We start from the raw sequence: 27,643 nt of genomic DNA on the forward strand, positions 1-27,643 counted from the left end.
TGGACCGCGTGGGCGTGTACAGACAGCGTTTGACTGACCCGACTCTCCTGATAGGCTCGTCGATTCGTGTGAGTGTTTGGTTGACCGCAGCAAATGTTTGGCATGGCCAAGCAGCATTTTTAAAGGAGTCTCACGAGGCAGAGTAACTACAGACACCTGTGTGGGCGTGCATGGAGAGCTACTTATACACCAGGGTCAGAGTTTGCCAGGTACGCCCATACAATCCAACACAGCAGCAGCCCGTCTAATCGCTCCTTACAGAACATCTATCATGCCAGTTTCTAGCCAAACCGATTTTCGACATTTTTGCATCAATTGTGTTTAATTCCCCCACAAATTTCCTTCAAACGTTACCACATTTGAAATCAATACTTGGCCAAGCCTGAAAAGTCTTCCTGTTCTCATTTCTCGTTGGCGGCGTCTGTTGTTTATTCGCAGTCAAATTTTCCCAGCAAAGTTTGTCTGGATTTTGGCTCCAGCAGTATTAATAGATGTAATGGACGGGAACTCATCAGTCTTCAGGATTCAGGTAGGAAAATAAAGTCGATTAACAATGAATCATCAACGTTTACGTACTGCACTTTTGGGTCCTTTGGTTCTGGAGCTCATGATCTAACAGTATCATTAAATCTTCAAAGCATATTAGTGCTCCTAAGGGGAAAGTCCATATTAATGTTAATGATCTCATGACTTTTCCTCGAGCAGGACTCCTCTGCTTTGCCCCACTACTGGTAAACTCTATTAATAGCACAATCATCATTATTGTTTGTTCCATCAAACACTTCCCAATCGTGTTGGAGCCTGACTGCTGTGATCTTTAAGGATTATCTCTGGACTTAATGATGATGTTTACATGAATATCGGATAAAGAAAAGAGTAAGCAATCTAATCAGTAATCTTTGAAGTGCGGCTCATGCAGAAGCATTCGGTTAAATAAAGCCAAACTTTCCCTGAGTTTCACCTCCTGACCCCAGGCTTCCTTGACCTCCTGCCCCTTCTGCCTCAATTGGTATAATCATGCGGATGTGAAAGGTCTTAAGCTGAGACATGGTCACAGTTTAATAGGACAGCATGAGTGTTTGTCTGTGGCGTTGGCAGCTCCGATGACCTGGTCAGCCTCCTTGTCTGCCTTCAGACAAGCCCTGAGCTGAATAGTTAGATGGTTAGATGGTTGTTTGGAATGAGACACACTGCTTGTGAAGTAGTGGAGCAACAATTGTTGTTACTGTGGGACGAATCAGGGATGAAAGCAGAAATGTGCTTCAGTCTACCAAGTGGCCATGAATGCACAAACGCACTGTTCCATCTCTGCATCGCGGGGGGCCATGATGCTAAAGGATTTATATTTGGATAAAAAGGTGTTGTCTATGCAAACGTGGTCTTAGAGTAGTGTGTTCTCCATTTAGGTCCGGAGGGAACATGCATTAATGTAAATCTATTTATTCAGCCATGTAAGTGTCTTCTGGTAGACTTGTAAAATGATAGAATCCAATTGATCTCGTCCATGTCTACAACTTCACAAGACCCCCTCTGTGATGACTCCAGCTCTACAAACCTAAGTAGAATTACAGCGTGAAATGCGATTGTGGCGTGTGTTCAAGGGCTTTAATGTTGCCTTTTGGAATAGTTTCAACTTGTTTAAGTCTGATACAGCTTAATAATGTTACACACCACAGGATGTTGTTGATCATACCGAATCATGTAGGATGAACTTCTACATGAAAGGCATCCTATTACTAAATGAGTGCTCTGAAAGGATTCTCTCTCTGCACCGAGCGGCTGAATCCCACACTGAGTGAATTCATTATGTGAGATGAAACCCATTCTGAAACTATCAGATCTAACAATGTTCTCTTTCTCCGTCGCTCACTCATCTACTAAACACGTCACTGTTTTTGATTCATAAGATTGTTATCATCTCGAAAGTTATTGCCAAGCTGGGAAAGTCGTGTTATTATCTTGACCTTGACCTTGAACTTATTTGAATAAGAAACTCAGTTTACTTTGTAGACATAAATGATTGACTGGAGCCTGACTCATACAGGTACATTGCTGCTGTCGCCATGACGCTTTGACTGAACCGCCTACCTTTCTTGTATTGATCCTCGCAATTGAAACAGAAGCTGCTAAGTGGTAATCAGGTTTTGAAATTGAGTTCTTCAGAAACACACAGATAAACGACTGCCTGCCTTCCCAGACGGCGTGGGCTCCGTCCAGCTAGCTGTTACCATCAATCATATCATGTCATGCCTGCTGACCAAACAAGATAGTTGTTGTCATTGACACACCATTAAGTTTACGATGTTGTGCAACTGTAGAGAATGAAACGGACGCTCGGTGATGTAATGGAGGCTCTGATTGCAGCAGAGCCTTCACTTTTGTTGACATGTATTACACATAAACAAAGCACTGTTTAATACAAACATGAAGGATATTTTGATGAAAACATCCTGTTGTATTTCTCATTCTGATGATGGCTGTAAAGCAGAGTTGTTTTAAAGATTTTTCCATTTCGTTTTGTTATTTCTTTGTGGAAGAAAAGTTTGGATAACAGCATAAAAGCCCAACTGTGACATTTCCAATTTGATAGGAAATATAGTGAGGGGACCTTTAGGCATCTTAATATGCTGCAGAGAAATACAAAGGGCTGCCTCCTTCCCCTTTATAATATTTTTGTAATATCACAAAGCTCTCTAAAGTATTCTGTTCAGGTAGCAAGAGAAACAACTGGAGGTGGATGCTCATGTTGCTCTCTGTCTGCTGGTGTTGTGCAGACAGTATCTCTTATCGGTCCTGTAGCGTCTGAATGTCGTCCTCAGAATCACGACCAAATGACCCCATTGTCACCGTCGCCATGTAAGTTAGGATCAGGACTTGGTCAGAATGCAGCAATAGGTTTAATAGCCTGTTTGAACTCAGGATCGGGCCCTCTGGTTGGTCAGTTTAAAGCCACTTTCTTTTCGGTCTGGCTCTGATGTAAGCCAGTTGGCCCCTCTTTTGACAGAGTCAGGAACACAGGCAGCTCTCAGGGCAGCTCAGGGTTAGGATATCACAACCATAGAGGTGTTTGGGATGACCAGAGCAGAACAACCAGGGCACTCAGCTGCTCTTACACTCCTCTGGTGTGACATTAGGGTGAAAAGGACACACATGGATTTCCCACTACTGTTCTGTTCTGTACTGTACTGACTCCACTGGTTGAATATTGATTTAAAACAAAGCAATTAAATGCGTAGAAACATGAACTAGCTCACAGCAGTCATTAGACACTCCCTGTGCTATCCAGGAAGTAGTGTTTAGATTATCCGTACATCCAAGTGTTTTAATGGGCTTCACATGGCCACACTAGCTTCCAAACCAGCTACAAGCTAAACCTCTGCAGAAAGTTAGAAAACGGTTGAAGCTGTGAGAGGAGATTCAAAGTGAACCCTGACCTGAAGATCCATCAGGAGTGTACTTGGGATATGAAGGCGAAATTAATATTATAGCCTGTGAATAATGTCTGCAACACGACTTGGCGACACAAGTGTTTGGGAGAGTGTTTCATGTTTGTGAGGTTATGGATTATAGCTGAGCAGAAATGTACCTGCGTCCATTTATCCTCGCCTAACATTACCTTGATATTGAATTTGGCTTCAGTGTTCTGTACCTTCTGACACTGTGCTGGTGAACAGGTGAAGTTAACTCAGGGAAGATTCAGCGCTTTGGAACAGCACATTTATCCCATACACAACATGCATCTGTAATCTTTGGACAGAGCAGAGAAGTTGTCACACTTTGCCTCGCTGTGCTAGCTCAAGCCGTAACGTTAAAAGGTCTTTGTCTTCCTTCTTTTCTGGAGTCTTGACTGTAAAGTATTCATAATGTGATTTATGTTCTCTCCGGTGGAACTCGGAGGGATCTGGTTCATTGAGATAGCAAAGAGAGCTCTAGCTTAAGCGCAGAGGAGAGGTGAAGAGAAAATCATGTGATTTATGTGTTTGCCAGAACATAAAAGGACTGCTGTCTAACCACATATTGAATCACGCCTGGAATGTGAATGAGAGTGTTTCTGGGACAGAGAATATGAAGTTATGATATCTTACTATGGAAAGACAGATGGCTATCTAAACTCAATAGGTTGACAAAGGAACCCCCCCTCCCCATTCCCCCCCTCCATGCCTGAGCCAGGAGGAACTCAGAATGGGACTTATTACTGTCAGTTTGTGATCCAAGTACTTTCCATTCAAGCCAGGTTTGCTAGAAAATGTTGGATTATACACAAACAAACACTCCCATCCTTCAACCTGTCTGTCTCTGAACTGCCTTCATTCAAAACACTGCATAGATTTTGACTAAATACAGTGGAAGGGTTGGGAAGAACCCTTTAAAGTTTGGTACTGATGCAGATCCAAGGATGGAACCAGGATTGCATCCATCTCAGTGAAGAAACCAGGCGTGTTTATCTCTTGATGGACTATGAAGATGTCATTTAACATACTGTTTCTATGTATTGTCCTGTCAGGTAGTCCCAGTTATCGTAGGGCAAGAAAAAGCAAATACTGCATTTGCTCATTTTGCTCATGATTGATTAGTTATCATGTTATCTGATTACTGCTAAAACAATAATAATCCAGTCAAAACAGACATGGAATGTTACATATAAGCCGAGTCAGTTGAATCGTAAATTAACACAGAACTGCCAAAAGTTTACTTCAATCTTCTAAAACTTAAGAAAACATAAAGTAAGAGCTTTGGAAACCATGATAGGGTTTGTTAACTGTGTCCACAAGCTTTAAATCAAATTACAATAAGGATTCATCATCTGAGCTCCTGACAGCTAATGGAAACTTAACATTTATTTAGTGTTGAATACACATTGAGTATTTCAAAGGGAGATTTGGGGGGAAACTGAAAACTCTTAAGGATCCCTGCAACCAGAGCCAAAATGGAGGTCAAGGTCTTAATCCAGGAATTGAATGGTAGATTATTTTCTGTCATATTTTGACAAGGGAACATCACCGGGGGATCAGCCGGCTTTCTGCTGTCAATCTGTGGACTATTTTGGGTGCAAAGGCCACGTGGAGCTGCTTTCAAAAATGTCAGAACACCCTCAGGCAAAGAGAAATATATTTCCTAAACTGATGCAATTGACAGTACTTTTTGCCCGTGGTGCTTTTTAGCATGTGGCCCTGTCTACGGTCATAAATAACCCTAAAAGTTTATGAGAAACACTCTTAAATCCCTTGTTCTGTGTGAGACATGCAGGTAAGAGCAGTCAGATACAAACGGAATGCTGCAGGTGCTGCTAGACGGCCCGACTCTAGATGGATCTGCACTTTGTTAAACATTAATTGTAGTATATGAACTGCGATTCACTGAGCGGAATATTGATCCTGACGCGGCCGTCTTTCTCTTTTATCATCTGTTCATGAGGAAACATTGAAAAAGGAAAAGTTAGTGCAATCATAAAACAAGTTATGACATTTAGGTAAAGAGAGATTTTAAAGACGACGCCCCCGCCCCTGCGATAACAATCAAATAAATAAAAAAGTTGACTGGACTGTAAGTAGACACGGACTATATAAGAATTCCAGTCGGAGTCGATAAACGCGTCGTGCATAAACGCATCGTCTGCAGCTTCTCTCTCTCTCTCGTCATTACAGAAGTTGAAAGGGCCTTGTCATATTAAACTTAAATCATGGCACGTAAACAAAGTTAAACTACTGCAGCCACATCAGGTTAGAGCCGGTAAGCACAGTAACCTTCTACCATATCAAACAAAAGTAAACAAACAACGCCTGTAATCTTTATACACAAACAGAACAGAATCTAGACAATGTGATGCACTTTGCTTGATTTTTGCATGTTTTTATGGAGGAGTGATTTGTGTACGGGGTTGTATATCACATTTAGTACACAGTACCATTGTACGCTTCAGTGATAACTATGATGACAACATTCATTTCCTGTACATCGCCATTGGGTTTTCATTATGCAAAGGCACGTTCAAGCAAATAACATACAGCAGTTTGATGGAAAAGCATTATTTGTCCTTCAGCTTGTCTTTGTGGTCCCCTTATTATTCACATATTTATCTTCTTGAGTGCGTTTTGAAAAAGCTCCTTATGCTCCTTCCTTACAAAACACCCTGTCTCCATGGCAACAATCACAAAACATTTGAAAATGGAATATTATGCTAGAATACATCCTTATACACACACACTTACAAATATACGGAGTGACAAACGCTAATATACAACACAGCTGCTAAATAGTTACTAAAATAGTTTTCTTTGGTGAAAATGTTCACAAATGTGTTTACAATATCTGCTGGCTTCAGCTGAGGCTTGATTAAGGTGAAGTGGATTTTGTTTCTGGCAATTAATTGGTAATTGCAGTAACGAGCTGCCAAATGTTTTTTCCCATCAGTAGGAGAGATTTTATTTTTCATAGAGGACTTGGATTGACACAGCAAATGATTGTACTCGGGGAGGCATTGTGTTATTTTAGGATACACAACAGAGAATTCAACTTATAGAAGAGACAAGAATAAACACGACACAAAACGGTAAAAGAGCAGCTTGAGTAAAAAGTAAAAATAAAAACAAAAATGTACATTACAAGTATCACAATCTCATCTTAGACAACAGTGGAACATCAGTCCAACATTTGCGGATCCAGACCATAAAGACAAGAATTACATCCAGTGTGACAGCACAGTTTAACAAAGATCTTGGTCCGGTCAGTCTTTGGTTTGCTGTACATTACAAATAGCAGCCAAAACAAGCGAGAATGTTGGAGAAGCTGTGCTGCTGAATCTACTGAAGCAGAACACGAACAACATCACATATTCAACACGAGCCATCGGCTTTTTACTATACGATTGACAACAAACGCAATTTTCATGAAAACGTGGCGCGAATTGCAAATACAGCATCTGGAACACAAGCTGAAGACAGAAGAAAAACATCAACGGATTTTCTAACGACGTGGAGGGTCAGAGATAGACTCCATGTGAGCTCTCCTGTGAGCGTGTGGAGCCCTCTGTTTCAAATCGTGAACTATGGATTTTTCCTCGCTCTTAATTCACAACAGTACAGTTTGAGGAGAACAACATCACAAACAAATCTTGACCTCATGTAGTTACGATTCCCCACAATGTTCTGAGTCAGATCTCAGATAGTCACTGTGGTCCAACGGTCCGACAGCGGAGGTCGAGTGAGAAGTCGCTCCTCATTGTCCCTTCTCATCTTTCCACCTTTGAAAATCACTGCTTATGTTCCCTCTAGTTTTGGCTCAGAAACGTGTTTTTCCTTTTTTCCATTTTTATCTCTATTTCTTTGGCAGATCTTGTTTTCATGCCAGCCTAGTTTGTTTGTATGGTAGAAATTACACTTACGTTAAAAACAGGGAATGTCAACATATCAATACATAACACATAACAATCAATACATACTTAAATTTCAACACAAAAGTTTTAAAAGTTAAGCACCATTTTACTGTTTTTCAACCCGGACCTTGTAAAAATCTCAACAACCATCATTCATCAAACTGCAAAGCAAACTTCACTGATCTGTCATCATCTGCATACTCGCCTCAGGGCTTCAAACATCTGGGTAAACCTACGAGGAACTCACTGTGAAACCATCAATCAGCGTAGTCATGATAACAGTAATAATGTGAATAATATCAGGGTTGTAAAACAGTGAGTCTATTGTTTTCATTCTTTGCGGTAATAAAAAGGGACATTTTGATAAATTCACAGCCACATAACTCCATCTGTTTGAAACTGAGCTTTATTTGTGTTTGCTTGTGGCACCTGGTCATTAAAGTGTTGACTAAAAGGGCCGGAAATTCAGTTATTGACGTATTAATTTGATGGGAATGATTCAAAGTTGTGTTTGACTCATCTCAGTTAATAGAACACATTAAGTCTCATTCATTTCTGTTGTGTAAACTCAGTTGCAACCATTGATTTAGCTCTGACTCAAGAGAAGTCTGTTAGATTTGTAGTAATCATCAATTCCCTGTGTTTTCACTCAGTGCAACAGGTTGAAGTAACTAGATTAATTTCTCTGCTCAGGGTGAACAGCAGATGTCCACGTGTGTATACAAAGTCTTCTTGATGAGATGAGATGAGATTAGATGACAGTACTGCGACAGTTGGCGTCATTGGTCATGCTGGAGCCGTCCGTTTTCACCACAGTGGTCTTGAAGGAATGCTGGGAGCTGTGCAGAGCGTTTCTACGGCAGAGGCGCTCGCGGTAATTCTGGGCGAAGATGAGCAACATGAGCGGGTTGATGCAGCTGTGGGAGTAGCTGAGGCAGATGCTGACATTGTAGGCGTACACAAAGGCGATGGTCGGGGAGTTGTTAGTCAGATTGATCACTTGAATGACGTGGTAGGGCGACCAGCAGATCAGGAACAGAGCGATGACCATCAGCACCATCTTGGTTGCCCTCTTGGCCCAAACCGTCTGCTTGCGTTTGACCCGACGGATGGAGCTGAACACGTGGTAGAGGGTGAGCGAGTAAAATGTGCTGATGATAATAAGCGGGATGATGAAGCCCAGAATAGACTGGTACAGAGTGTACCAGTACATGTCCTCAGGCCCGTCTAGGTACATCATGCACACCTCCAATTGTTGTCTGCTCACAACCTTAGCGTACAGCATGACAGGCACGGTGAGGAGGAAGCTGCCCAGCCATACAAGCAAATTGATGATGATGGTCCACTGGATGGTCCTCTTCTCTGAGGTCGGGTGGACGATCGCAATGTACCTGCAGGAGAAGTCCAACATTGTTCTGTTAGAGCCGGACTGGGAATACAACAGCACTGGATTCTCACGGATGGATGTTAATTTTCCTTTAGGAGGTTTGGACCAGATTAAACCAAGTAGCGTGTCAGAAATGTGGTTTTAAGAAGTTACATGTTCATTAAAGTCACGACGACTCCATTGACAAATCAGTGGCATGCAGAGGGAGCAGCTTATGTAGATTAGCAGCATATGAAACGCATTTCCATCCACATTTTTATTTCCATTCGTCTCACTATTCTGCTACTTCAGTCAAAATTGCCCTTGGTCTTTAAACTTTATCTGCAAGAAGAGTTTTATCTGCACTTAAAACACTTCACAAACCGCGGCTGCCTTCCAGGAGAATTCTGCCTATGGAGCGGCGATTGCGTGCCGTCTATGTTCACATCCCCTGCAGATAGATTCCTGAACTGTAAGATCTATGAACTGACACATTCCTGCTCTGTAAGTGAACATTAGTCACATTGGTCACTGAACACACCAAGTGGAGCCAATTACACATTTCCAGTAATAGTCTACTACATGTTGCATGTGTGTGTGTGTGAGATGAGACGGGTGTGTAGCTCATTAAGATTCTTAGTGATTTCTTTCTGGACATATAAGCGCAATTATATTCTGCAATAAATCCATAATTAGGAAACATTCTGCTCACATATAGACGATGTTGTTCTCAGTTATTGATCAGATAAGTATACTACTAATCTAATGGTTGAATCAATAAGTGCTAATCAATATCCAGTATCTGGTATCATGGCATGTTATCATGTTTTCTATACAGTGAGTCTCACACTGAACACTTTGTACTCAGTCGTTGTGTGTATAAACCCTGAACATGACTGCACCCTTTCAAAACATTGATCAGGAGAAAAAGGCAGGAATCAACGCGGCCATTAAACTCGTCTGATGATCGATTATGTAGGAATGCAAGACGGCGTTCCAGCAAATGGTCAAACAAATAAAGGATTTCTGACAACATCCAGACACAGACACACACAATCTCCTCTCTTCTATGCTTGGACGTGTGTGGACTTAAGTCACTCTTGTCCTTGAAATCCCGTGGAAGATGGCACAGCAGCGACAAACTGCATTGGTTTATCTTCAAAGTGGGACTCAGTGGGTTGCTATCAGGGCTCACATCCCATCATGTCAGTTTGGGGGGAAGTGTTAGATAATTGATTTGGCAGTAATTATGTCCACGGCTGTTTGAGATTTCCGCGGTTAGATTGGAGATATCACATGGGAAGAAAGCGTTCAGACCAAATATGGGAGTGAATTAGGACATGACTTAATGAGTTTACTCAGTCCTGCTGATGCTGTTAGGCTGAGAATCACACAAGTCTGCATGCAGGCTTCTCCTCAAACTCCTGTGGAACTCCTGTGTTGAGCCCAAACACACACACACACACACACACACACACACACACACACACACACACACATGTGTGCATGCGTGTTGTTTGTTGTTCCTCTCTTTGGTGTTACATCACTTCACATCCACTCTGCACCTGAAACTTATCACCTGCTTGTTGTTGTTTCTACACTTTTTGATGTTCTGCCACAAAGCAACAATTTGGAGGATGGAGTTGATCCTCAGTCTCTTCACCGCTGGGTGCAATGGAACACAGAACATTACAGACTCTATCTCCAAGTCTATGCTTATGAAGCCAAGACGCTTCTCTCTAGGAACTTACTTATATTTGATGTTCTTCAGCTAAACACTTGAGGCTTCATTTGCATATCCAGGCTGTGAACATACTGTAAACATGTCACTCTGTGTACTGTAGACTGCAGCCTGTAATCAATGCATGCTCATGCTCACTGTTGCATGGACATAACCACACCTTATTAGCACATTATTAGATCCGACTGCTGTGTGATTATTGAGAAGACGATTCGCTCTTATTGAAATTATCATAAACACCAATTAAAGTCTGATGTTTACCTCAAAAGTGAAACAAACATGTAGGTAATGTTCATTAGTAGTATATTATTGATACGTACCGATCGATGCATAAGACAGTAACTATTCCCACTGTGGTAAACTGGTTGCTGACGTCCACCACCACCACAGCTTTGCACATAAAGTTCCCAAACGCCCACTGTCTGTCTCTGACCAACTGGTGGATGTTGAAGGGCATCACCAGGAGGAAGAGCATGTCCGCGATGGCCAAGTTCAGCACGTAGATGTCCGACACCATCTTCTTCTTACACGCAGCCACCGCGTAGATCACCAGCCCGTTGGCGATGACTCCCACCGCGCACAGGATCCCGTAGATCGAGGGGAAAATGTGCATGAAAGTGGTGATGTCTATGTAGCTGTACCTCGGCGAGGTTCCGTTCAGACATGACTGGTTCGTTAAGTTCGCCGTTTCGTTGTTGACGCAGAATATATCCGTGTTATTCATCTTCTTTCGGGATGTTTCCGGCGCGTATCCAACAGGTTTCTGCTCTCCACAGAAAAGTTTGCGGAGTCTCCAAAGAGCGCGTCTGCTTCCCTCCTCCTCCTCCTCTTCTTCCTCCTCTCCTCCTCTCCTCCTCTTTAACTTCGATTAGACGATCAAAAACAGCACAAAGTCAGAATTGAATCAAGGTCTGGCTGCTTAAAAGCACTAATGGTTCTTGGCACATGTTTGTGTCTTGAAGGAAACTCTGGATCTGCCCGTGAAGGATCAGCTCAGCTCAGATCAGATCAGCTCAGCTCAGCTCAGTTCCATCCCTTCAAACATCACACGCTGCTTCATCTCATCATGGATTGAAGGCAGGTCAAATGTCTCCACAGGGGGTCTGAAGAAACATCGCGAATACCAAGGAGGGATCGACTTATTCAGTTTATAAGATACACTTCTGTTATTATTTATACACGAATATCGACGGATTGAATGAGTTTATATAGAGAGGTTTGCATCAGAATCATTCAAAATAGCTTTTTTCCCCCTCAAACTTCCTCTGATTCTGGTTCTGACCTTTATTTTTTATTGTGAGTGTCTTTGTGCTCTGATAAAAAATAAATGTGTTGGGGTTTTTGTTGTTCTTTAAAGCTTCCATCCACCGCAGTGCAAATCTAAAGGACAGCAGCAGACAACATCCCACAGTTTGAAATTGCACAGCAGAGAGGGCTTATTGGGACTTGAGCATAGGTCAGCTGGAAAAGATGTGTGTGCACTCGCTGGATTTAATGTTCAATGTTCCGTCCGTCTAGTTGCTATGGTTTCAGGAGCGTATACACTCTCTCTGTATGGAATTTACTCTATACACTATCATCCTGCTGCCTCTTCAATGCTGTATCTGTGATTGTAATCGGCCAAAATAGCACAATCAGGGCCCACATAATGAAGGGAGCATCCTTTATTTGGCATATCTGCGTCCCATCTCCCATATCGGGTTCTTTTAAAGTCTCCCTGCCTCTTTAAGTTGAGTCTGAGTGTCCAGCGATTACTTAAGAAGTCTGCACTCTCCACTTAAATGCAACTAAAGTAAAGGGTCTCTTTAAAGATGAGGTCATAAACAAGCAGATTCTCAAGTTGAGGGTCAAATCTACTTACTCTGATACAAACATAAGCAAAAAAGTTAAGAAGTACGAAAAGAAATAGTTTAAAAATGAAGATAAATGCATGAATAAATAAATAAAAGTGATATTTAACAAATCGCTCCATCCTCCATATTTAAATCATCGTATCAACTCCGTCAGCAGGAACGGTGTCACGTTATAAATGGAATCCATCCTTGTGCCAGTCGGTGTAATCTTAAATGCTTGAATGCGGCTGTAAGATGCATCATTCTTCCCCAAGTTCTGCTGAAATAACATCCATCATTTCTCAGATATTGCTTGTGAAGACTTGGATGAAGGAGCACATTGCAGTTTAGGCCTTTGAGTTTAAAAACAAACCAAAGCAAAGGCATCAGTAATGTTTGAGACGCACGTGAGATATTACCTATAAAGTATTTCATTTCATTACGGGAAAGGATAAGCACCTGAAGTTTCATCGATATGCAATCAGCGGCTCTTAAGGCTATAGACAGATAGAGCGAGATGATCTATACGCCCTCTTTTCTTCCCTCTTTTATTATCAGAGTCAAAGACAGCATTGAAATTAACCTTGTGAATTGGATTTTATTGAGTTTGCTGACATTTAAAAAAAGCAATCAAGGTTCCACAGCTCTGATGACTCATAAACTTACTTTGTCAACACTGGACCTGACATATACTGTATACCAGGGGGGGATTCTGCTGAAGTGTGTGAGAGTCCACATTCTGATCCTGTTCAGCAGTCTGCCTCCCAAAGCCGCACTCCTGGGCTCAGGGGCCGAAGCTAAAGGCTTATAAAGGCAAAGAACAGGGAACATGGTGGAGGATACTAATGCCTGAAACTGAGTTCATCCTGCTATACCAACATGTCATCATCAGATCCATTTAGATGCTAGACTACAACAGCGATGAGAGCGTTATCATTGTTATTCCTTTTATGCCTTGCTCCTTATGTGTTTATTGTATTGTACCTGTGTAGCTGCACAAAGCCAGGGCAGATTTACTGAGCTCAGCAAGATTTTTATTCCGGAAGACATCCGATGGGAATTCATTGAGCCCTGCTGCTGCATTGGAGATCATTCAGAGAACTCTACCGGCCCAGTTGGTTTGATGTGATGTTCTGACTCGCTGCTTCTCCTTCCCCTCACTTTAACAGCTGATTAGAGTAGCCCTTATAAGCCTGATGCTGTAATTGTTTGGGAGTTTTATCCAAATATTTGCAGTTTAGAAAGTCTTGGAAAGTCTAAATTGCCTCTTGGTGTGAGGAGGAGTACCCATAAGTGTGTGGATGTGTGTGTGCATGTGTGAACGCTGTGATAGACTGCCTCTGACTCAGTCCATGCTGGGATAGAGTGCAGCACAGGATAAGCACGTAGAGAGGAGGGCGAAGGGAGGGATGGACGTTTCTGATGTTTTCCACAACAACAACAACAGTCAGCAGGTTTTGAACCAATAGCAGCCCAGTAAATCCCTCAACGGTCCAATCAGGGGGTGGAAAGGGCCGATGGTGATGTGTCAACCAGGGTCGCTAATGTCAGAGAAATTCATATTAGATTTATTCTGTTCCACATAAATTCAATCTGATGCATTCACACATATTGAATAAAAGAAACATTAAGATTGTTTTGAGAAGCATCAGCATTCACAGTAGCAGGAGTTTAGACCTTTGCCTTAATGCTTCCTTCTTCCTCCAGTACGGCTCATCATCAGTCACATGTTGTTGGTTGTTCTTCATAACACTTTTGCCATAGTTATGTGTAAAGTGTGTTTGGGTGCAGAAACCCGCAGCTCGATGAAGAGAGGGGCTAAAAGCTTCCTACAGATCTTCACACACACAAGTTGTAAATTTTCCCTCTCCTCAGCCACCTGCCTGAGTGTGAGACAGACGGGGAGGTGACTGGGGTCAGAGCGGGGATGTGTTTGCCTTCATCAGCTCCTCTGTGTCCCTGTGTAAACCTGAGGCACTGCTGATATATAACAACTACCCGGATAAAGGGAGGCGAAAACAGATCAACACAGATCAACACAGAAGAGTCCAGAGTCCATTTGCTGAATCTAAAACAGTTAACAAAGGTTGGCAGCACGGACGCTTTACTGTTTTAACCGTGGACAGAGATGTTTAACGGTTTTGTATCGTCATCTGGTATAATCCTATACTACTGTTGTGCCAGCAGGGGGCGCTTCAATTACTCCAGCTGCGACATGACCCACAGTTTGAGAACCAATGTATGCGCACACTAATTCTCCATGTCTGAGCCTTTTGTGTTTTGTCCTCAGTAACGTTTCAGCAGGACTTTGTTCCTTTCAAATACTGTAAATGAAAAGGAACATTTAATTGGTATTCTCAAATAAAAACAGCACATTTCACTTTGGTGACAATTCATCAAGCTGTCACTCGGTGATGTATGCGCTTTATTGCAGTTCCATACATGCCTAAGGACTGTCATTAAATCCTTAAATGTTGTTTTTCCCTCAGAAAACTTCAGCTGTCATCCAACTGAACTGTACAATCTCTACAATGATTTTTTTTGTGTGATCTCTGGAACGTTGTAATTTATTGTGCAAAGTAATTTGTGGGCGGCAGACATACAGTGTGTGGTTTCATGTGCAAAAGGAACACAAAGTAAAGCTTTGGTTGTTCGCACTGTTACAACATTTTATCAGCTAAAATAAGAAAGAGGCTTCGTCTGCACAGAAACGAAGACCGAACAAGGATTAACATCCTGTTAATCTTACAAGAGTGTACAGGTGCCTGTTTGTGTGTGTGTGTGTGTGTGTGTGTGTGTGTGTGTGTGTGTGTGTGTGTGTGTGTGTGAGACTGTGAAAAGGAACATTCAGTCCCAAATTCATTTCATTCATTGGACAAAATGAAACATGTTTTATGTTTTATTACCTTTTCCATCCTGATCTTACAGCTGAGGCTTTTCCACAAAATGTCAGCTGAATGTCAGGATGTGAAGCAGACCTCTGATCAATGTAGGCTCCAGTATCCTGTATATGTTTAATGGCAGAGCGCTTCACTTAGCCTCACATCAATATATGTTGAGCCATAGGTTTAGATTGGTAACCTGGCTGCCCCCTGTTATGCTTTTAGCCGAGTTTGTTGATTGGTTTGTTTGTTTCAGAGCGAGATGACACAGCACATGGTGAAAGGGCGTGGCCCGGTGTCGATCCAGGAACCTTAAATATACTGTAGGTCTTGAACACTGAAAATGTGGTGCTTTCTCAATCCTACTGTTAGTATCTGCACTTTGATCTGGATTCTGATCTTTTGGGACTGAAACAAACAGAGCTAGAAACATGCATCCCTCCATTCCAGCTCCTATATGAAAAGTAAACAGTGTGTTGTAAGTGTAGCCTGAGCATGTACAGTGTTGTGTGTGTGACTCTGGGATAATGGCATTCAGTCCTTCAGTCATACATTGAGTCATTCATCCAATAGTATCACATGCTGTATATATCATAGGATCTTCCTCTCGCGTGTTTGTGGGTCTGTCTGTCTGATTAGCTGCAGGATCACTTGAGATGAGACTTGGTGGTCATTACATTTGGGTACCTATCAGCCTGATGGTGGCGCTGTGGTTGCTACTTTTACGTTTTGGCCTGTAACCTTTGAACCATAAGACATAGAATCACAGTTCTTACTCCCTGGATTCTTGTGTTTGTCCTCTTCCATCCAGATTTCCTATTTTCTATATCTGGACCAAGTTGGAGCCAAATTCAGTCTTTGTTATTTGACCTTCCATGTTGTGTTTTTGTGATAATCGGCTTCAAAAGTTGAGTGGGTGTGGCCTCTCATCCATCAGTCTGCTGCGTCCAAACTCGGTGTACAACAACAGTCGATTTGGGTGTAGGAATGAAGACGATTATGGTTTAGTCATTACATTTCAACATTGAGAGATGGAGCCATAATTGGAGAACTGTTGGCCTCGGCAAAAGTGTGCACTAATGCTAATGAGGGCCCCCTCCAGTGAGAAGTAATACTTTCTGCGAGTTTCTTCATCAGTAGATGTGAGTGAAATAAAATGTAATCCTTTAACTGTGACAAAGTCTTCGTCTTGCATTCCATGATGACTTTGAAGACGTATTAGCGCGCCTGCTTTCTTTATAATCTCCCATTTATGTTGATTAAATAGTCGGACTGTGACTCACTCTCAGTGGGACAGTGGTTGATTAGTTTGCACTTGTTGTAATAAAATGAAGCTCTGGCAGGCATTTCCTTGATATTATTCTGAAATGATTACTGCGGTCCTGCTGTGCCTGTTTTGCTCTCTTGCTGGCAAATGGATGACACAGATCTTGTGGAGGATCTTTGGACAGTCATATGATCTCCATCTGCAGCTCCTCCGGGGGATCCTGCAGGAGGAGTTCACACAAAGTGGTGAACTCATTCCTTTGTGAAGTAACCAGACTACTAGCGGTACAAACAATCTTACCATTTTATTAGCAAACTGATTTTCTAAGAATTGATGATAATGATGACCTCGCCATTTTTCCCACAGGGGTCTGACAGTCTGGATTAGCAGCCCTCAGATGGGAATCTAATGTGCATTAAAGGCATTGTCAATAAGCTGCTCTGTTAAGATGGAGGTTCTCAGACTGTGTAACATATTTTACTATCACTACTTGTACTTGAAGTGCCCCCTGGTGGAGCTTCAAATGGGAAATCTATAGGAACGCTGTAATCTGAACTCAATATTTCTCATAGTACAATTACACCGAATGTTTCCTCTGTATTTAAACCATCCTAACTATGAGTGCCAGGGGAGGTTTACAGCTTAGTGCCTTGGTCAAGGGCAATGGCAGGAGTAATTAACCTAGCACTTGTTTGTGATGGTTGGGGAAACAGGACCCAGACCTTCTTCATAACAGTGCCAAACCTCTGCACCACTGTGGCTTTCTTAAACAAAATCATGCATTTAATTTGTGAAATTTAGATACAAGATATAGAGTAAGTTTCCCTTTTAACCAGATTTTAAGAAGAATTAAGCCCTTATTCAACAAGCCCTTATTGTGTTGCTGAACTATTATGACTTATTAAACCAATTATTTTTTTTTTAATTTCACACAAGGTTTTCTGTGTTTGCTGAATGAAAACTGAGATCCTTTTATGCCAGATATTTACAAAAACAAACAAGAAACCTGAGGAGAGCAATTGTGTGTGTGCAGCGGTTTGACACGCTCTCTAAAGCGCTCACACTGAGTGTCTTTGGCAACAAACTATGGCATTATTCAGACCAGTTTTATCTGGATTCTTCCTGGAATATTTTATATGGTTCAGTATGAGGTGGATGTTTGATAATCAAACAAACAAGTCTTTCAAATACAAAAAAACAAAAAAGAATTCCCTGCTGTGTTCTGGCTGCTTTGTTGCTTATCACCGACTTATCAGATGATTTATACTTTGGGTCTTTTTTTTTTATCTTATCACAAGATTTTGTTTGCGACTTTTGGGAGTTGGCACCGTAAAAGAGTGAGAAATAGCTGCAGAATGTTGCATTAATAATTGGCTTGTGTTTGTTATAGCATATTATAAATGAGTCATTATCATCTTATGACTCAGTGATGTCATCAATTTATAATTAATCCTTTGTCTGACATGTAGTAGATTCATTGGTGGTCACAAGTAGAAAGGGATGAAACAGGGATGAGACACAAATACAGATTATAGGAGTTTAAGAATAACTGCAAATTAATATCTATTATCTCATTAAATGTTTTTATGCACTGTTTTATTTTTAACTCTGTGTACTTCCGAGTTGCATGAACCTCCATTTTGTCTCTAGTAGCTTCATTTGTTGCATCATTTGTCCCATTTCTGCCTCTCTCTCTCTCTCTCTCTCTCTTTCACTCCTTCCCTCTCTCTCTCCCTCTCTCTCTCCCTGATTTGTGCTATAACATTTCTCACTAGAAACCCATCTCAATTATTCATGCAGTGTAGTTGATGTTTCAAATGTGTTAGAAAGGTTTCAAACTGCCATTCCCCCACCTGTCCACCAGCTGTCACCTCAGAGTTTCCTCACCTGCACGACTCTCTCTCACACACACTCTTCATTCATTTCCAATCCACACACACACACATGTACCTGACTCTAAGCTGGCCTTTTTACACAAGTAAGGTCCCTTTACACTTTTATGACCAGAATCTTACCCATGTGAACCCATTACACTTTTATGGCCTGTCAGGACACTGCAGCTTTTGCTTTATGGCAGCCACAGACAGTATCAAACTTAAAAATGTGATGTCTGGGCTGCTGCTTTTGCCAGACCAGCGCCGTGCTCCAGGCTACCCAGTCTTCTTGGATACAATGATCAGCGATTGTTTGATGAGAACAGATGACCAGAGGGAGTTGGGACAGCTGGAAAGGAGAAAGAAGATTTGTATTATAACTTCTTTTAATGAAACCGAGTGAAGTGTGTCCAGTGAGACCCTCGTGTCCAAAGCTCCTGATGACTCTCTCATAAATAGAGTGATAACCAGCCTGTTTGATGTGCATGGTCGAACAGGAGGGGGTTTTCTTCTAGGCACCGTGGCGCTGACCGCACAGGATACTGTCATGGTAACTGAGTGAGATCTGGTGTGTTTAATTGTCTATCACTCAAATCGGAGACTGCAAATGGAATCTATTCTCTACCTGCCACCTTCAGATGTGCGTATAGGGGAGTAATAGACTGGAAAGGAAGGAAAGGAGGTCCTCATACACGCAAACTGTGGGATGGATGACAAGTATTGTTAACAATCCCATATTAATCCAAGTTTCCAGAGCAAAATGTTCTGCCAGCTCAGAGAGGCCTTGCACCACTGCCACCCACAGCATCATCAGGAGAGAGCCATCAATCTGTCACTGCTTTTTGTTCGCCGAGGTTTTTCTGTGTTGAAACAAATTTAAGCCGCAGGTTCCTGGTGGCGCCTTTCCATCAGCTCCTTCAAGTTTCAGCTTTTTGATCATACTTCAAACTATTCCAAAGTTCCATTTTCACCGCATGCTTTCCCACCGGTATCGTCTTTGAAAGCCTGACCCTGACTATTTCTCTCACTTCGTCCATTAAATGCTCTATTGCTTGCATAACTGCCTCGATCAAGAACGAAATTACATTTTCTGCCCGGCAATAAAGGCATCAAGTGAAACAGACGAGCAGAACTTACCAACATCATCACATAATAAAAATATGTTGAGGTCTACGTGGGCGACCTTTTGACCTTTTGCCAGTTGAAGCAATGAGAACAGTGGAGAACACGTGCACCATCTACAGTGTGTGTGTGTGTGTGTGTGCGTGTGTGTGTGTGTGTGTGTGTGTGTGTGTGAAATCTTGTGGCACCTTTATTAACCTGTTCCAACCAGAACATACTTAGATCTTGTTTCCACAACTTGTCCATAAGAGATATTTATGTTCATGTTCACAAGGAGAGGATGTGTTCTCACGAGATAAGATCATATGTGCTGCAGATTGATGAAATGTGTGCCTGGGGTCTTTTGGGGGAGGGGGAGCGCGGGGGTGTATGTGTGAGGAAGTAAAACACACTGTGGCTGAACATGCCACTCTTCCGCCTGCACCAAAATAGAACCCCGAACCGTGTTTATCCTATAGCCCATTTAGGCCGTTATGACCACTTATGACCACAAATCACTGCTCGGTACAAGCCACAGTAAACACTGTTATCTATAATTTGATTTAAAATAGCATTGAGACTGAATCAGCGAGATGAGGTGATGCATATGGGCCAGCATAATGCCATCGTGTGCCCGCGCTGTAAGATAGCACCGCAAATGGCTCATAGGCAGGCGCCCGGCTCAGGAAATTAAAGGCAAAATGAGGACAAGATGGGCTGTAGACGTTTTAAAGGGACGGACATTTGTAGCCTCTTAATCAGAGGTTGTGTTGTGAAGAAAAGTAAGAAACAATCAAATGGGCAAACTATCAGTAGATGAACAAATCTTTCTCTCCGGATTGTTGTTGTTGTTGTTTTTTTAACTAAGCCATAGTTTGCCTGAGTTTGTCTCCCCTGATGGAGAGCTCACGTCTTTCCCTCCTTCCTGCCTGTGAGATGTTTTGGCTCCCGGAGGCCCATTGAAGCACAGAGCACCGACTGAATCCCATCAATATTCTTCAGAGGCATATTTGTCATCAGGTTTTCCAAAAAATCTGCATGGCTGAGAGCAAATAAACGAGTTGGAGGAAATTCTTTCAGCGTCACACGTCGAGTAGTTTGCACAACATTTGGTAAATAGAGGTTTTAAATGATTTTTTTTCTCTTCTTGTCTCAAAAGCTGAAGAACAAAATCACAGTTTGTCTTCCTGCCAACTGGTTGCCATTGCTCTTTTTCGCGACGCGCGTTGCCAAAAGCTTTTGGTGCATTGACAAATTTCTAGTGCTATTCTTTTGTTGTCAGTTTCACTTTGTAGTGCAGGGCTTAATCATCCCATTCTGAAGACGTCAAGGCCTTTTTATCCGGGTATCAAATGAGTTCTGCGTCATCCGTCGTTTGATTGCTGTGTAACGAGTAAGTGTGTCTCAGTCGGCTCCTCCTCGGGAAGAGAAGTCAGATGGCTTATTTTCACCTGGAGGATGGAAAGAGAGAAAGAAAAAACATCTGTGTGCCGTATCGATCCCGCTGATCCTGGTGGGATTTATGAATTAGTGCTCACCATCTCCATATGATTCCACAGCGAGAGCTCTCACCTCGCTGCAGCACACCAGGCTTCATACAGCGACTGTGGGCTGTCAGCTTTATCAGTATGCAGCACACACGCCTGCAGGTCTGCAAATAACTCTGTGCCGTGCCCACCCAGCAACCCCCCCGCCCCCCCAACCCCTAGCCCTACACACACACACACACTCCCACCCCCACCCCTTGGTTGATCTGTACTTTATTGCTATTTATGAGTAATACATGTGCTTCAACTCAGTCATTCTGCCCGACAGATGGAGTCTTGGGGTTGTGCAAATTTTTTCCTTACTAGCCATAAAATGTAATGAATAATTTCCAAAAGCTGCTGATGCACATGGAAGCTGCTGGTCACATAGGTTCATCTGATTAGTCCCTGAATGTGTTTTGTATTAATACAGTTATAGGGTAACACAGGGATGTCAGGCTTGAATCCCTTGTATTCTCCACGGGATTAACATTGAATCAAACCGCTAACATGTCACCCTCTCACCGTGACAAATAAACCTGTCAACCAAAATCTGATTCAAGCCCGTGTTCCTTAGCCGCTTCTCTTTGTAGGAGGAAGTGCCACATCAGAACAAATGTCACAAGCAACTCGAGCCGCAGCCGTCTCCCACCGTAATCCTGTGGACTTCGGTGATCTCAGCACAGAGATATGGCCGAGCTCTGAGCTTACAGAGTCATGCAGATCAATACTAGGGGGTTTTATTCTTCCACAGAGTCCCCTCTCTCTGTGTACACTTGATATACCTGATAGTAAATGGTGATATGATCTCAGCGGTGTTAGCTACCCCATCCTCCTCAGAATGTCACTCAGGGTCGACTTTTAAGAAGTGAAAGGAGAGCATACATAAAACTGAACAAGTGGGTCTGCATCCATGTGGACAAAGGCGTCTCTCTCTCTCTCTCTCTCTCTCTCTCTCTCTCTCTCTCTCTCTCTCCCTCTCTCTCTCTGGATGTAACTGATTACAACATGGTGCTGTGGAGCCACAAAAATCCATTAAACACAAGTGTGTTTTGTCATTTCTCAAGATTGAGGTTCATCTGTTCAAGGTCGCCATTAAACCTCCACGGGCTTCTGTAACTGTACTGAGGGAGGATTGCATACGATTCCATTAACTATATAAACAATAGGAATATATCCCAAAAAGAAAGGATTGTATTGAATTCAGATCATATGAAACTATGTCAGCATGCCTTTATGCCTGCAGATGCATAAACACTTCAACCAAATATGAACCCAGCAGTGGAATAAAACCCAGCGGAGTACAATAGGTTCATTTGCATATTTTATTTTTTATTTGATGTATCAATAAGTAATGGCTGTTGTACATCTGAAGTTGTGCCATTACCTCATATTGTAAAACAGGAAAGGTTTCTTACTGCTTCCTCCACTGCAGTAAAACTTGTTTGGCACTGACTCAGCCACTTAATATGCATGTATTTCCACCTACTGGTCAAACTGTAATACTGCACATCGTCCTCAGCCCTTTTTCCTTTTCATCTTATCATACAAATCTAAATTACGGATTCAAAATAGAGATCCAGGCAGATAGGAGACATGCATTTTAAATTTGCGCATATTTATATAATAGATTGCGCTCAGCGGAGCATATCACTGGCAGCCTCTGGGTTTATAGCTGTTATAAAAACAGGCTGTTTCTGCAGGCCTGTGCTGATTTGTGTCCCTGTTCTCACTTGTTCCTCAGTGTAATTTCTCCAGTATGTCCGTTTTGATCTATGCTGCAAATTTCCTCTCCAGCAGAACGACACACCATGCAAAGGCATTCTTGTGGCGCGTGTTAGATTAAGCCTATCATCGGGAAAACCTGTGATGTTGAGCTATTGGGAATAAAATAGGTGATGCCTCCCCCTCTTGTGGTTTGATGCAATATTACATTGCTTGGCACTCAGAGATATCAAGTGGGCTCTGTCATTAACTCCAAGCTCTCAGCCACCCCACGGATGCTGAAAGTTCATTTTCATAAGAACAATGTGAGTTTACGGTTAGTGCTGAGGTAATTACGGGCGGCCATTGCAAGATCCTTAAGTATTATATCAGGTTATGCGGCTATACCGTTCAAGAAAAATGTTTGAGAGGAGAGAGAAAGAAATCAATGTCAGGATTGAAGTGGTTGCCTTATTTCCTTTGGAGTGCAGTGTATTGCTGATTGTGCGTTCAGACCCATTCAGAACTAAGATTGCCTCCCCTCTTTATAGGCGGCTCCAGCTTGGATTGACTATCAGTCTCATGGTGCTGGTAAAAATAGCTTTATCCTCAACAGGCTAGATTTAATTTAGCAGACCTGTGTTTCCTCACTGACGGCTGATGGAAAGAAGTATATTCATAACAGAGGGCAGGACTGGTGATAGTTATAGTATAGATTTCTTTTTCCGTTCCGCTCGGAGATGCAGTTTGCAATCTCAGTGATCACCACAGCAGAAAACAACACCATAAGCAACATGCGTATCCTATCTGGCATCTGCACCAGTTTGTATTGTTTGTATGATTCTCGGTGGTGCCCGTCATACATTACCGCCAACGTGTTTTGCCCGTGACAGTTTAGACAAGTATTCAGAATAGCCAATGTTTCCCCATGCGTTTAAAAATTTCCTTCTTTAATCTCCGCTCAGGAAGCTCCTGGGCTCGGCTGCAAAGCATGGGTGGCTGAGTGAGTTATGGCGTGCCAGCTCTCAGGGAGAGGTTTGAGAAAAATGGATGAAAGAGAGGATTTCACCCAAGAACACGCTAATAGTGAAAACTTATCACACCGCCGTGCAGAGCAGGAAAAGGGGGTTCTCCGGAATACTTACCACGTATGAAACAGCTATAAGTCAGGACGGACAGCATCGCGCAAAAGAAAGCACCGGTCAGTAAAAACAGTAAAAAACGGTCAAAGGTCAAAGTGATTTCCCAGGCAACGAAAGGGTGAGCAGGACCCCAGATTCATTCCTCTTTGCCTTCTTGAAAGCCTTGAATTGATGCCCCTGTCCCCCACTTTGGTGCACCTCATTGGTACGGAGCTATATGAGATTGGATTTATCAAAGTCACTGGAGCATTGTGATGAAAGCTTTGTGAGAGACTCCCAACCATTCCCGCAATCAGGCTCCATGCAAAGTGCTTCGTTTTCTTCTTGCCTTTTAATATGAAAATCTCTCTCAGATATTTTAGCTCACAGGCTCTTAATATAACTTTAACCTTGGCAGTCTATGCTGTCTACTGAATTGGCTAATGCCATTTGTTGAGTGGGTTATGAATATTGCGTCCAAAAGTTGTTTAGCATGCAAGAGAAGTTGACCAGGCATCTATTTGCTGCTTCCCCAGAGACAGATTCGCATATATTCAATTTGTATTTGTTTCATCCATTTTCTATTTGGAAGCTGATTGACTCTGTGCTTCCTCATACACCATAATCACCAAATAATTTACTGTGTTGTTATCAAGAGGCGGATAATGGAAAGAAAATAAATCCAAATCTCTGCTTTGTTCGGCCGACACATTACAAATAGACGCCCCAGTTGTTTATTAGACAGCAGCGAGCAAAAATATGGAGGAGAGAAATCAGACGCTACTCTGCATGCGACACTTATTCATGCTGATTGCGTTTGGTGCTTTCTTACCTGTGCTGTGTCATTGTGGTTCAAATGACTTCACACACCCAAGGGCCAGACATTTATTTACAATAAACCTGCTACGTTACTGCAAATGGCCTGGCTGAGACCAAATGTGATGTCCTGTGCCTCTCTAACAGCGGAGCAGAATGAGCACAGGCCATTACCTGTGTGTTACCACCTCCAGCTACTGCACATGATATACAATTGACATCAAGTCACTACACTGTAAATGGACCACAGTAAATACATTCATGATTGCGCCACAATAGCCTTGCATGGAGATGGAGGTTACACTCGATACGGAATTCACAGAATTGCTGGACTGCTTCTCCCGTAGCAGAGAGAAGCAAGAACGCCAAAACAAAAATATGTATCAGGATGGTTTTAATCAACAAATGGACATTAGGACTTACTGCACTTTGAGGCCGATTAACATATTGTAGGATCATTTGTAGGCAGTGTTAAGCTCACAGGTTGCATCTTCAATCTTTCAACAATCTTTAATTTCATTTCCAGGCACCAAATGTTGAAACCATGTAATTATTTTCCTATTAAATCATTAACATAACATCTTCATAAAATCCTCATTTTAATGTATCGCAACTATACCTTCATCCTTCATATCCAGCTTTATTACCTAAACAGTACATTATCTATCCCCCATGATTCCATCCTGACGGCAGAAACACATCTTTTAATGAGGCGCATAAGCAAATATTACGCATCTAGCCGCTCTCCCACTCACATCTCTGGCTATTGTATCTGAATCTGAACCGTGTTTCACTGCTGTTCAACATTCCTGTGCTCCTCTCGACCGCTCCACCATTAGTAACTTTGCATTTCAGTGCTATGCAGGGCGGAGGGTCGGGGGTGGAGGGGAGAAGAACAGGAGCCGATGAATGAGCCCACCGGGGTCAATGTTCCTCGTTTTTCACCCTGGAAAAACTCTGATATGCAAAAAAAAGGAGAACTCAGATTGCAGCTCTTGTGCGTTCCCATCTGTAAATGGAGCGACTGCAGCTTTTCAGAGGTGCCGTATCTTAGCAGCCTTACATTCTTACATCGTCCGCTGAGCACCAAATTACTTACTAGTCATTAATTTATTTCACTGAATCAAACCGCATTTAATTATTCCTCAATGCTTCTAACAATAGTACCTAGTTAGCCGCCCTGCAACGTGATTGATGATTGTGTCAGGATTATATATGGAGTTAAATATAGTCACAGTATTTGGGATATCATTACTAATTGCGGGATTTGATTGCTATTTGTCGCCTGGACACATTAGTGCATATTGTGAATGCTGCCAGTAATAGTAATTACATACTATGCACCCAGTGATCAGGTTCATTTCACCATTGAATTTCCAGGTAATGTAGCGTGAAGCCTAACTATTGTTGCTATGGCTCCCCTTGCACTTTATACCTGATACATGAGACAAACTAAGACATCACTTTAGAGTCAGCGGGAATGATAGTGTGATGATAATGTTAAACTGCAGTCACACCCTGAAATGGCAAGTATAGGAAACAGCTTTACACACACACACACACACACACACACAGGCGTGCACCGACAGGACTCAACTGAAATACACAGACTTGGAAAACAGGTATTGTAATCTTCACGCCGATCAGCAGGAGACTGTGAGAGTGTTGACTACCAATGTGAAAACCTGAGGCTAACCCAATCCTAGTGAATCACGGTTTCAGGCTGGGTTTATGACTTTCCTCGCTCATCTTAACAAGGAGACGATTCCAAAGCGCGCAACCCACAGGCGCTGATACAATCATCTCAGCAGTCACCAGTCGGCTAACAGCACAAACCTGCAAGGCTGTGGACAGTTGGGGGTGAATTCAAATCCTAAATGCAACACAAAGTACTCTGAGTACAGGCGAAAAAAGGAGCCGAGGCAGAGCTGGAATCCATGAACTGAGCCCCTCGGCAGCCGCTATGCCAAAAGAAAAGCAAAGGAGATATTTGTTTTAGTTGAAAAGATGACATTTTTCTGTAAAACTTTCATGAAAAGGAAGCATGTTGATAGCAAACAGCACGGCCTCTGGTGCCCCACAGTCTGGGGGTAGAAGGTTCCAGACACAGCAGCTACTTCTTATACAGTAATTTTTCCTCTGAAAAGGCTATATTGGGTGTTTATCTTGACATTAAAAACAGATGAAATAAGAATCTAAGAGTCAATAACAGGGAAATCAGAGTGGAAATCTGTGAAGAAGAAGTGCATCTGCATCACAAGCCTGCAGAAGTTTAACTGTTTATTGTTTTTACTTACTTTGACATCACAGGAAATGCAGATCATTGACGTCTTCTCTCCATTTTTCCTTTCACTGTCTATCATTGGAGGCTGTTGATCTAGTATCATCAGCATCTATGTTCCTCTCTGCAAAACTGGCTAGAAATTAGGAATATAGGCAAACAACTATAGGATGTTTCACGGTAAAAGCAGTTATTTAGAATACGCTGACCACATTAACTGTCCTGACACTACGTTCTTCTCTCCATGAAGGGATCAGGAAGTGTGTTATCTCTCTAATGACATGTGCTGAAGAGTGACGGGCACTTAGCATGAAAAATTAGTTTTTGAGATTATGAGATTGAATCTGCTGGGCTCATAAGATCCCTCCTTTAACACGCACACACGCCATACGTGGTCATCACGCAGGGGTTATCTGTGCAGCTATGGAGCTAATAATAGCCTGGAACAGCAAGGGTGGAAGTAGCAGGAGAAGTGCCTCTCGTTCTGCGCTTCATATATGTAATGTGATCAAGCGCAGCCGGCAAATGAAAACATGCAGGAATGTCACGTACGGAATATTCAGTGTAATGAAAGCAAAACAAATAAGGAAACTCATTTCATGCTGTACATCCATAAAGGCAATTGAGCTTAATTTCCATTTGAATGCTGTGTTTGTGTTTATACACGTTGGGCTCATTTACTGCAGCATTAATGACTCGTTTCCGCCCGTAATCCTTTAGCGGGAATATTTGTTCAATTCTTCAGATGCAACCTTATATA

The 27,643-nt window shown here is 42.3% G+C and overlaps 1 protein-coding gene across 1 annotated transcript; it reads right to left on the reverse strand.

The window, feature by feature from the left end:
* Positions 1–8,123: 8,123 nt before the first annotated feature.
* On the reverse strand, positions 8,124–11,203 carry mchr2b (melanin concentrating hormone receptor 2b). The gene is made up of 2 exons (XM_076162859.1): positions 10,800–11,203; positions 8,124–8,763 (listed from the first exon to the last, which is right to left on the reverse strand). Exons 1-2 carry the CDS (start codon positions 11,201–11,203, stop codon positions 8,124–8,126), a joined length of 1,044 nt encoding a protein of 347 aa, XP_076018974.1.
* Positions 11,204–27,643: the final 16,440 nt, after the last annotated feature.

Source organism: Genypterus blacodes, unplaced genomic scaffold (assembly GCF_046128005.1).
Source record: "Genypterus blacodes isolate CSIRO-AG114 ecotype Tasmania unplaced genomic scaffold, CSIRO-AGI_Gbla_v1 ptg000128l_1, whole genome shotgun sequence".
NCBI classification, from domain to species: domain Eukaryota; kingdom Metazoa; phylum Chordata; class Actinopteri; order Ophidiiformes; family Ophidiidae; genus Genypterus; species Genypterus blacodes.

Bases quoted from the DNA above. Each gene is read 5' to 3' on its own strand.
- mchr2b (XM_076162859.1), bottom strand. From the start codon at position 11,203: ATGAATAACACGGATATATTCTGCGTCAACAACGAAACGGCGAACTTA. The intron at 8,764-10,799 runs GTACGTATCAAT...CTTCTCCTGCAG, and splicing joins ACTGTCTTATGCATCGATCG to GTACATTGCGATCGTCCACC.